This window comes from Hypanus sabinus, unplaced genomic scaffold (genome assembly GCF_030144855.1).
Source record: "Hypanus sabinus isolate sHypSab1 unplaced genomic scaffold, sHypSab1.hap1 scaffold_377, whole genome shotgun sequence".
NCBI lineage: Eukaryota > Metazoa > Chordata > Chondrichthyes > Myliobatiformes > Dasyatidae > Hypanus > Hypanus sabinus.
In genome coordinates this window covers 310,978-323,544 of record NW_026781269.1, presented here as the reverse complement: position 1 = coordinate 323,544, position 12,567 = coordinate 310,978, and the positions used below count along the sequence as shown (strand labels likewise).

General features: G+C 43.3%; 1 protein-coding gene across 1 annotated transcript; it reads right to left on the bottom strand.

The window, feature by feature from the left end:
* Nucleotides 1–725: 725 nt before the first annotated feature.
* On the bottom strand, nt 726–12,360 carry LOC132388672 (NACHT, LRR and PYD domains-containing protein 3-like). The gene is made up of 7 exons (XM_059961046.1): nt 11,855–12,360; nt 9,165–9,239; nt 8,713–8,879; nt 7,634–7,805; nt 7,470–7,535; nt 2,359–3,686; nt 726–740 (listed from the first exon to the last, which is right to left on the bottom strand). The coding sequence occupies exons 3-7, from the start codon at nt 8,785–8,787 to the stop codon at nt 726–728; spliced, it is 1,656 nt and encodes a 551-aa protein (XP_059817029.1). The 5' UTR covers nt 8,788–8,879; nt 9,165–9,239; nt 11,855–12,360.
* Nucleotides 12,361–12,567: the final 207 nt, after the last annotated feature.

The following is a 12,567-nucleotide window of genomic DNA, read 5'->3' as shown; positions in this document are numbered from 1 at the left end:
GAGGTTAGTTCTAAAGGTCCAGACACTAGATATCCATGGAGAGGGTGTAAACTGGATTCGAATTGGCTGTGTGGGAGAAGACAGAGAGTGGTAGTGGATGATTGCTTCTCAGACTGGAGGCCTGTGACTAGTGGTGTGTATCAGGGATCTGTGCTGGGACCATTGTTGTTTGTTGTCTGTATCAATGATCTGGATGATAATGTGATAAATTGGATCAGCAGGTTTGTGGATAACACTAAAATAGAGGCGTTGTGGACAGCGAGGGAGGCTTTCAAAGCTTCCAGAGGGACCTGGACCAACTGGAAGAATGGGCCAGAAAATGGCAGATGGAATTTAATGCAGACAAGTGTGAGGTGTTCCATTTTGGAAGGACAAATCAAGGTACGACATACCCGATAAACAGTAGGGCATTGAAGAGAGCGGAGGAACAAAGGGAGTTGGGGGTTCAGATACATAATTCCCTGTAAGTGGCATCACAGGGAGACAGGGTTGTAAAGAAGGCTTTTGGCATCCTGGCATTCATAAATCAAAGTATTGAGTATAGGAGTTGGAATATTACGGTGAGATTGTATAAGACATTGGTGAAGTCCAATATGGAGTATTGTGTGCAGTTCTGGTCACTGAACTATAGGAAGGATATCAGTAAGATTGAAAGAGTGCAGAGAAGATTTACTAGGATGTTGCCGGGTCTTCAGGAGTTGAGTTACAGGGAAAGATTGAACAGGTTAGGACTTTATTCCCTGGAGCGCAGAAGAATGGGGAGAGATTTCAAAGATGTTTACAAAACTCTGAGGGGTATAGACAGGGTAAATGCGACTAGGCTCTTTCCACATAGATTATGAGAGATAAATTACAGGAGGACGGCTTCAGGGAGAAAGGGGAAATGTTTAGGTGGAAACTCTTCACTCAGAGGGTGGTGAGAGTGTGGAATGAGCTGCCATCTCATGTAGAAAATGTGGACTCACTCTTCAGCTTTAAGAATAAATTGGATAGATACATGGATGGGAGAGGACCGGAGGGTTATGGACTGGGTGCAGGTCAATGGGACTAGTGGAATAAGGTTTTGGTACAGACTAGAAGGACCGAATGGCTTGTTTTCTGTGCTGTAGTGTTCTATGATTTTATGATTCTATGTTGATGAGAGATCCCAAAGGAGGAAGGGGGATGGGGAAGAGAGATCCCACAGGATGAAAGGGAGATAGGGAAGAGAGCTCTCAGAGGAACGGGGGGGGGGGGGGGGGGTTGTGGAAAAGGCACCCCACAGGAGGATGAGTAAAGAGTAATAGAGAGCCCACGGGAGGAATGGGGATGGGGGCGAGATTCCAAAGAATGGAAGGGAGATTGGGATGAGAAGTCCCACAGGAGGATTCTAAGGGTAAATGATAATACTATAAGACGAGAGGATGCAGAAATTTTTTGTACATGTGCGTTGGGTCTGAACAGAGGCCCAGAGGAGATGCGCCCTCGCTCTTTGCGTATCTGGAAGTGAGCAAAGTCACACACGGGGAAGGGCAGTGGGAGGACAATCTCACAATGGTATTTCTTTCCTTCTCACTGGGACAATCTGCTGACGGTCTCTTGTCCCTCACCCGGAAGGGGGTGTGAATCTCTGACCCACCTGCTACAGTCAGTGTCGGTCTGGGTGTCAGTCACAGTGGGAAGGAACATTGTTAATGGACGTGTCACAGGCAGCGAGAAACACGGCCATTCCTGTGATTTACTACCATTAAACCAATGGCCGTTGTTCACAGATCTGATGAAGTCTCCAACATCCCTTCACAAGGATCCACAGAACCCTCCCGTCCTTGGGGAATTACTGACCGATCCCCTGGGCATTTGTCACAATTCTTCACAATCTGATTTAGTACAGTTTAACCCAAATCCCTTTACATTGAAACAACACAATGGAACAGTTTCACACTTCAGAATGGGAGATAAATCAAGTTACCTCAACTCCTGGCACTTGTGCAGCCCGGGTCCCAGCCGTTGGATTCCTTCACACTGAATGTGGCAGTTCTCCAGGTCGAGGTGTTTTATTGTATCACAGAGTCCGATGACATGAGACAGGACCGCGCAGTCAATCGGGGTCAGTGTCATTCCACTGAATGAAAGTGTTTCCGCAGATCCCAGTGCGGCCTGAGCCAGGCCACTATTCTGAGACTCAAACAGGTAGTGCAATGTGTTCAGGAGGCTCCTTTTACCAGCTTCACTCTCTGTGTTTCCACTCCGGCGTTTAACCTCCTCCTTCACCCAGTCAATCACCTGGCAGGTTGTTTGATGAGGAAATGGACCAAGAAACTCCTCCAGGCCCCGAGTTGTCATTGGGGAGGAGATACCAGCAACAAAACGGAGAAATACCTCAAACCGTCCATCCTTCACGCAGTGGGCTTCAGTGAGGAGTTTCATAATATCTCTGCCATCTGGCATCAGGAATTGTGCGACTGCAGCTACAAACTCTTGGATGGTGAGGTGTGGGAATGTGTACACCACGCTCCGGGCAGAATCCTCTCTCTCCAAAAGCTCCATCAGGAACCCGGACAGGAACTGGGAAGGCTGCAGATTGTAGTTGATCAAATCTCCACCTGTAAACACAATCTTCCTCTCGGACACTCCTCTGTAGGCCATCTGACCAACCCTGAGTAAAACTTCACGGGGGTTCTCAATCTCACGGCCGTGGTTTTTCAGGATATTGCAAATATAGTAGGAGTACAGTTGGGTGATGGTCTTGGGAACTCGCTGCTTGTCCCTGTCGATTTGTGTGAAGAAGGGGCCCAGTGCCAGAGCGAGGATCCAGCAGTAGGAGGGGTTGTAGCTCATGGTGTACAGGATCTCGTTCTCCTTCACGTGTTTGAAAACAGCTTCTGCCACCATCTGATCTTCGAAATGTCTGATAAAATATTCCTTCCGTTCCTCACCAGAAAATCCCAGGATTTCAGCTTTGGTACTGATCTCAGCCTTTTCCAATAAATGTAACGCAGCGGGACGGGTGGTCACCAGCACTGAACACCCTGGGAGCAGCTTGTGCTGGATTAAACCGTACACAATGTCAGACACCTTGCACTTGAATTCAGGATCTGTGCATGTGTAACGAGTTTCCGTGTCTCTCCGACTGTCAGAAAAATTAATTTGGTCATTGAATTCATCCAAACCATCAAATATAAACAGCGATCCCTCTGGGTTCTTCCAGACCTCTCTCAGGATATTCCCAAAGTAAGGATACTGACCCAGAATCAGTTCCTTCAGGTTTATTCGACAGTTAATGGAGTTTAAATCCCGGAATTTGAAACTGAAGACAAATTGGAACTGTTGGTATATTTTCCCCGTGGCCCAGTCATAAACAATCTTTTGTACCATTGTTGTTTTCCCGATCCCCGCGACTCCAGCCACTGCTGCAGAACTCCCAGATTTGGATTTACTCTGGGAAAAGCTGTTCTGGAACAACTGATCAGTCCGGACTTTTTCCAGCTCTCCGCAGAGATGTTTCTCTCTCCACTCCTCGTGGTCTCTGCCTCTTGCCAGCAGCTCATGTTCCACCAGTGTCCGATCTCGAACAGTAGAAATGACCGTGAGCTCAGCGTATCGATCAACCAGCTGGAAAACCTTCACCTTCTCCCTCATCAGGATCGTGTTCACTCTCAGTGTTTCAGTTTGTGCCCGCAGAGTCTCCTTGTGTTTCTGTTGAACATCTTCCATGGGAACAGATGCCTCAGCTCAGAACTCAGTATTTAAGCACACAAGAGTTAGCTCACAGCTATTGCATAATGGTTGTTCGTACAGTAAAGTAAATTAAATTAACAGACCGCTGACTGGACAGAGAGGCCTGGTCCAGATAAACACCAGATCATCACATTTCCACATTAACTGTGCTGTGAAGGTGAGTATTTCCCTGGTAGTTTACTGACCCCCAACTGTCCCATACTGGACAACATCTCACTACTGCCACAGATATCATCGCTCCTAAGGAAGTATCTTTTAATCCCTTGTGTTGATGTGGCGTATGGAGATAGAGAAGAAGGTGGTGGGCATTCTGTCAAAGGAACAGATCGGGGAATCACAGCTCACCCTCCCCTCCCACCATCACTGAATCAAAATACAAAGCAGCAGATTTGCTGATCAGAACATGAACTGTGGGTGGGGTGCGTGGGATCTCAAACTGTGTTTGAAACCTGTCGGGGTGTGTGGGGTTATGCACTGTGTCCGGCCTCTGCCAGGGATGTATGGGGAGAGCACAGTGTGTCAGGAAAATGTCAGGTGTGTGGGGTCTCACAGTATGTCAGGAACATATCAGGTGTGTGGGGTCCCACAGTGTGTCAGGAACCTGCCAGGTTTGTGTGGGGTCTAACAGTGTGTCAGTATCCTGTCAGGGGCATATGGGGTCCCGCAGTGTATCAGGACACTGTCAAGGGCGTGTGGGGTCATAAAGGTTGTCTGTGCCCCAACCGGCATGTGTTGTGTCTCACAGTTTGTCAGGATCCTGCTAGGAGTGTGGGGTCTCAGGGTTTGTCAATTGATATTCGACAATAGGTGCAGGAGTAGGCCATTGGACCCTTTGAGCCAGCACCGCCTTTCAATGTGATCATGGCTGATCATCCACAAACAGTACCCCGTTCCTGCCTTCTCCCCATATCCCTTGACTCCGCAATCTTTAAGTGCTCTATCTAACTCATTCCTGAATGTATCCAGAGAATTGGTCTCCACTGCCTTCTGAAGCAGAGCATTCCATAGATCCACAACTCCCTGGGTGAAAAGGTTTTTCCTGAATTCCGTTCTAAATGGCCTACCCCTTATTGTTAGCTGTGGCCTCTTGTTCTGGACTCCCCCAACATCAGGACCATGCTTCCTGCATCTAGTGTGTACAATCCCTTAAAAATCTTATATGTTTCAATCAGAACCCCTCGCATCCTTCTAAATTCCAGAGTATCAGGACCCTATCAGCTGTGTGTGGCATCTCATGGTGTATCACGAACCTATCGGGAGTGTCGCGTCTGACAGTGTGCCAGGACCCTGTCAGGGGTGTGTGGGGTCTCACAGTGTATCAGGACCCTGTCAGTGGTGTGTGGAGTCTCACAGTGTGTCAGGACTTTGTCAGGAGTGTGTGGGGTCTCACAGTGTGTCAGGAACCTGTCAGGTGCGTATGGGGTCTCACAGTGTGTCAGGACCCTGTCAGGGGTGTGTGGTGTCTCACAGTGTGTCAGGACCCTGTCAGGTGTGTGTGGGGTCTCACAGTGTGCCAGGACCCTGTCAGGGGTGTGTGAGGTCTCACAGTGTGTCAGGATCCTGTCAGTGGTGTGTGAGGTCTCACAGTGTGTTAGGACCCAGTCAAGAGTGTGTGGGGTCTCACAGTGTGACAGGGCCCTGTCAGGGGTGTGTGGGGTCTCACAGTGTGTCAGGACCCTGTCAGGGGTGTGTGGGGTCTCACAGTTGGTCAGGACCCTGTCAGGGGTGTGTGGGGTCTCACAGTGTGTCAGGACCCTGTCAGGGGCGTGTGGGGTTTCACAGTATGTCAGGACCCTGTCAGGAGTGTGTGGGGTCTCACAGTGTGTCAAGACCCTGTCAGTGGTGTGTGGGGTCTCACAGTGTGTCAGGACCATGTCAGGGGTATATGGGGTCTCACAGTGTGTCAGGCCCCTGTCAAGTGTGTCTGGGCTCTCACAGTGTGGCAGGACACTGCCAGGGTTTTATGGAATCTCCCTGCGTGTCAGGACCCTGTAAGGGGACTGTAGTGGCTTACAGTGTGTCTTAAACCTGCCACGGGTTTCTGGCATCTCAAAGTGTGTCAGGACCCTGTAAGGTGTGTGGGGTCTCACAGTGTGTCAGGACCCTATCAGGGGTGTGTGGGGTCTCACTGTGTGTCAGGACCCTGCCAGCATTGTGTGGATTCTCACAGTGTGACAGGACGCTGTCAGGAGTGTGTGGGGTGACTATTCAATGTGTTGGGCTGTGATAGGGAGTGTAGGAAAACACTGATCCTGGACATATTCACTTTACAGAATGTGACAGTGGCAGAAAAGGTGTTCTTCAATAATCAGGGAGTGTATCAGTTTCATATTCAGAAATGGGTTTGGGAATTTCTCTGTCTTGTCAGTTCCCTCTGCAAACAGGATGAAGGACAATGATGATCAAGCTTTTAGCAATTTACTAAACCCGTGTTCAGGGACACTGAGGGGTTTCATTGACCGGGTCTGGACTGGAGCAATATTTACAGAGGTCCCAGAAACGTGAGTAGTTTGTAAACTTCCTGATTCGTCTGTCTCTGCTCCCATATTTAAATTATCATCTTTGGGATTTGTTATTTTAAATTAGAGAGACGGAACCAGGGTTCTGGCCAAGATTCCTTGTATTTCTGGTAAGAGCTGCTCTGTGGTTGAACAGACCAGTTGTGATGTTACCTGCTTTTCTAATTAAAGTGATGCTATTATTACTATTCTGTGACTGGAACTTCAGTGGACACCCAACTCTAAGAAAAGATAATCTGCGGGAACTGGGGGAGTTCAGAAAATGGTTAAGGATGAGGCTGTTCAGGAGGGGGCAGTGCCTGGCAAGAGAAGGTTTTGACTTTTTGGTGTGAAGAAATATAAGATTATTTTTCCATTCTCCAGATCGCCCTTCTCCACTCAGACTCCGGTGGGGATCTGTAGTTGCCGGACTCAGAGCGGTGTGACCACTTTCCTCAAACTCGCCAGCTCTCTGCCTCTTTCCTCCAAATGTCTTGTGAAAACTCTCCCGCTAGCAAACACGTTTCCCTGTGTCTCACTGTGTTCTCTGTCACAGTGCCAACATTTACCTGGTCAGATCTTTTTGGCTCAACAACTGAACTGCCCGACGCAAATTACAACCGTTGGTGGAAACAGAGGTCAAGTTTCAACTTAATGAAATTTGCTTCAGCCTCATCTGGGCCACTGCATACCGTACCGATCGCCCCACTACCGGAGGGATGTTGAGGCTTTAGAGAGGGAGCAGAAGAGCTTTACCGGGATGCTGCCTGGTTTAGAAGGCATGTGCTATCATGAGAGGCTGGATGAAATTAGGTTGTTTGCTGTGGTTCATCGGAGGCTGAGAGGAGCTCTGACACAGGTTCACAAGATTACGAGAGGCTTGGATAGAGTGGACAGAGAGAATCAGTTTCCCGCGGTTGAAATGTCTATTACCAGAGGGAACAAATTGATGATGAGAGGGTGTAGAATGAAGGGGGATGTGAAGGATAGCTTATTTTTTAAATCAGACAATCGTGGCTGCCTGGAACGCACTGCCTGGTAAGATGGTCGAGGCAAATTATTAGAAGCTTTTAAAGGACTTTTGGACAGTCACATGGGTGTAAGGAAGATGGAAGCATGTGGACATGGTGAAGGAAGGAGAGATTAGTCTTCAGGTTTGTTTGATTTATTTCTTAGCTGTTTCGGCACAATATTATTTGCCTAATGGCCTGTTCCTGTGTTATACTCTTCAATGTTCAATGCACGTTCACTTACCTTTCAGCTCACTGAGAACCTTTAGTAAATGTTGAGTGGAAATTGGTCGATGGGAAGGATCACAACCTGTTTGAATTTAAACAAATTGAGGAAATCATTTTTGTAAAATTTTAAAGTGTGCTGTATTAAATCCAAATTTAAATTAATCTCTGATATTATCTCACCATATATCTGTATTTCCTTCAGTATTTTGTCCAAATTTGGGACGCCAATCCGCATTTTGACAAAGGTTTCCCACATCACCCTCCGGGCGCGGGAGCCTTTCTCCATCACCAGGCTCAGGAGGAGTTTAGAACTGTCCGTCCGCTCTCCCTTATCAGCGAGATCAGAGATTTTCTGTGAAGAGTAACAGTGAACGTACTGGGGACTTACAGATTCACACAGAGAATGAGAAGTAAATGATGTGCTCTGTAACGGGATCACACTGACCAGTCACCCGGACGGGTGCTGATCCTGTCTGGACATGGACTGTACATTCTGAGTGTAGAGCACACGGAGGGACATTCACCATGAACCTGGTCTACCAGTCAATGAGATCCTGGCTGGTCTGTGACCGCTTCGTTAATGTGGCTCCAAATCCAGAAATAATTCCTCACCAGATTTGACCGTGCAAAACAAAATCAGAAAATGACAATGACAGATGAGGAAAGAAGTCAGGAGGGTTTTTATAACAGTGAGCAGTCACAGGAGAAGTTGCAGAAAAGATAATGTTATTCATTTCCTCAGTCCACCAGTGCCCAACATGACAGCGGATTTCCGGCTGACACCTGATGCCTTTGCTTTGCCTTTTCCAGTGGAGGTTTATTCAGTGATTACACATTACAACATGGTAGTATTCCCCAATCCACACTGTTTGCAGTTACGGATTGTCACAGAATGATCTCCAGCCAGAACAGAACACACTCGAGCTCCTGTGGCATCCAGTAATAATGCCCCGGTTCTCACTGAATCCTGCCGTCACACTGTACACTCTTCTCGGAATAAAAATTTCTACCGTATTTCCATTTAAGCTCGTTTATTGCAACATCATTTAACTGTTGCCTACTCTCCTCACTCTGAACATTGAGCCACCAGCAGGAGTATTTACAACTTTTTCAATCATCGCTTGAGATTCACATTTTTAAGAATTATATATATTTATTTCTGATTTGTTTTAATGCTTTATTATCCAGTGAGTGAGAGTTCCGACACCCATCAGTCCTGTGATGTGTGAAAATTCAAACCCGTTCTCCCTCCCACTCACCCGATGTTCCTCTCCGCTGAACTGATTCTCGGCCGTTAACGCCAGGCTCACTCCGTGCACCCCACCTTCCATCATCTGCTCCAGCCTGTCCTGGTAGATATCCGTCAACTGCAGCAGCTGGAAATCGTTCCAGCTTGACAGGAGCTCGGTGATCACTGAGCTTGGACCTGTGAAGGAAAATTAGGAGCATTAAAGAAATTTCAACACCATACTGGGTGGTAACATTCTCTCTGGAACCTAAAGATCACAACAAAACACAGTCCGGGGGAGGGGGGGGGGGAACACGTGATGACGTAGGATCGAGACGCGGGAAACCAGCTCTCCCATAAAAAATCAGTAAATTAATGTTTACGTGAAGAAAAGTTAGTAAATACTTTCTAAAAGTTACTTATAAACTACTCCGCATTGTTTCAAACTGTGTCTCACAAACAGAAGATAAAGCAAACTACTACCGTGAAGACAAGGCAAGTTGGAACAGAATCAAGGGCTGCTGCTGCCAGAGAACCACGGGCTCAGGTACATTTCACCTGCGGTGATACAGAACAGGAAACTAAGGCAACATCGACCATTTCCAAAGAAAAATACCAACAAGAACTGCGCAAACGCGAGCAACCTGAACTACAAATCCCTGTTACGATTGAAACCAGAAGTGAAAGTGAATCTGCGGCAGATTCAGATTCTCTGGATAAATCAGACGAAGATGGAGGTAAAAGTTTTTCTGGAAATATAGAAAAAACTTTGATGCAAATAATGCGTGAATTAGAAAAAAATAAACGCATTAAAAGAAATCAAAAAAAGATAAATATGGAGATTATGTTTGATAAAATGATAAAAAGACAGTAAAAAATGGAAAGAGAATTATAGACTTGGAAGCCACAACAGAAGACATGGTTGAAAGAATGAATAAAACGGAAGATAATATCTCTGCCTGGACATCAGAAAGAAAACAATTGTTGGAAAATGTGGATAAGCTAGAAAATTTTAGCAGACGAAACAATACTAAGATTGTTAGACTTAAAGAAGATATAGAAGGAGAAGATCCAATAAATTTTTTTGAAAAATGGATCCCTGAAAACTTGGAAATTGAAGAAGAAACTCTAATTGAACTTGAAAGGGCTCATAGAGCCTTAAGTTCAAGACCTCAAGCTGATCAAAATCTGCGATCAATTTTGATAAAATGCTTAAGATACCAAGATAAAGAAAAGATCCTGAAGGTGACTGCCCGATGTGCCAGAAAGAGTAAAGGGACATTGGTGATAGAAGGGAAAGCAGTTCTTTTCTATCCTGATATAAGTTATAACCTTTTGAAGAGAAAGAAGGAATTTAACCCAGTGAAAAAAGCTTTATGGGAAAAGGGTTATAAATTCATAATGCGTCACCCAGCAACACTGATAATTTTGTTGGAGGATGGAAAAAGATTTTTTACTGATTATCGAGAAGCGGAGGAATTCGCACGAAAACTCCTCGTTATTCGCTAACTACACAGATATTTCCAAGCGTAAAGGATTAAACATGGATACAGAGACAGTGAATGGAATTGATGGACATTTAAGGATGATACAGGGGGCGAAAGGCAAAATTTAAGAAATATTAATTGCGAGTAGCATTTTTTCTTTTTTTTTCTTCTCATAAATATACTTTTCTATGTCGGGGGGAGCTGGAGGAGCTTTGGATCGATTGCTACGGGATTCACGTGTGTAATCATGGCGATTGCCATGACCTGTACAACAGATAGGGGTAATGTTGTGTTCTTTTTTATCCAAAACATTAGTAGAGAGGTATTTTGTTTTTTTTCTTTATAATCTATTTTTCTTCTATCTTTTTTTGCCTGGATGATCGGTGGGGCACACATAGCAACATGGAGAATGTTTAAAAAGATTCCCCAAGGTACCACGAAAGTTGAAAGATTAGGTATTATGATAGATTGGAGTATCCCAATTAAAAATAATGACTAATTTACTAAATTTTCAAAGTTTTAATGTTAATGGGCTTAATGGACCTGTGAACAGAAAAAGAATCTTAACACACATTAAAAAAATGAAAATAGATATACATTTTTTTACAAGAAACACACTTAATAGAGAAAGAACATCAGAAATTAAAAAGAGATTGGGTTGGAAATGTTATTGCAGCTTCATTTAACTCATAGGGGAGAAGAGTTGCAATTTTGGTTAATAAAAATTTACCAATTAAAATACAAAATGTATTAATTGATTCAGCGGGGAGATATTTAATTATACATTGTCAATTTTTTTCAGATCTATGGACTCTTATGAATATTTATGCACCACATGAAAATGATGTAAAATTTATACGTCTGTTTGAATTTGGTTAATGCATGACAAAATATTAATAGGTGGAGATTTTAACTTTTGTCTAGATCCAGTTTTAGATAGATCAACAAAGGTTGTCGCAAAATTAACTTTATCATTGATGAAAGATTGATATATGGAGAATTAACAGAAAAGTAAGAGATTATTCATTTTATTCAAATAGACATCCTATTAACGAATATTCAAGATAGAGTGAAAAACATGGAATATAAAGCAAGAATATTGTCAGATCATTGATAATGACAATGATAATGATAGAGGAATCAATTTATAGATGGAGATTTAATTCTATATTACTAAAACATCAAGATTTTTGTGATTTTATGAAAAAGCAGATTCAGTTTTTTTTAGATACAAATTCACATTCAGTTGATGATAAATTTATATTGTGGGAAGCAATGAAGGCATATTTGAGAGGTCAGATAATAACATACTAATAAAATTAAGAAGGAATATATGATAGAAATAGATCAATTGGAAAAAGAGTTTACAAAATTAGAAAAAGAATCTCAAAGATATATGACAGAAGAAAAACGAAGACAACTTGTTAATAAGAAGTTACAATATAATACGCTTCAGATATATCGAACAGAAAAAGCAATTATGAGAAGTAAACAGAGATATTATGAACTAGGTGAAAGATCACATAAGGTTCTTGCTTGGCAGTGAAAAACACACCAGACTTCTAAAACGATAAATGCAATTCGAACAAGAGTAAATAAAATTACTTATAAACCTTTGGAAATTAATGAAACTTTTAATAACTCTTCCAAAATTGAATTCGGAAGAACAGAAGGGATTAGATATACCTTTTACATTAAAAGAGGTCGAAGAAGCTCAATGATCATTTCAAAGTAATAAATCCCCAGGAGAAGATGGTTTTCCACCTGAATTTTATAAAAAGTTTAAAGATTTATTAATTCCTCCTTTTATGGAGATAATACACCAAGCGGGAAGAATGCGTAAACTTCCAGAATCTTTTTCGACAGCTATTTTAATAGTATTGCCAAAAAAAGATAGAGATCTTTTAAAGCCATCATCATATAGACCTATTTCTTCGTTAAAGACTGACTATAAAATAATAGCAAAGATCTTATCTAACAGATTATCTAAATACTTACCAAAATTAATACACAATGATCAAACAGGATTTATTAAAAATAGACAATCAGCAGATAACGTAACTCAGTTATTTAGCGTAATTCATTTGGCTCAAAAGAGGGAGGAAATGAGTGTGGCAGTTGCTTTAGATGCAGAAAAAGCATTTGATAGATTGGAATGGGATTTTTTATTTAAGGTATTGGAAAAAATATGGATTAGGAGTATCCTTTATAAAATGGATTAAAACCTTAAATACTAATCCCAAAGCTAAAGTAGTGACAAATGGTCAAATTTCAACACCATTTCAGTTAACAAGGTCAACTAGGCAAGGTTGTCCATTATCACCTGCTTTATTTGTGTTGGAGATAGAACCATTAGCTGAATTAACTAGAATGGACCCAGAAGGGTTTCAGAGTTAACC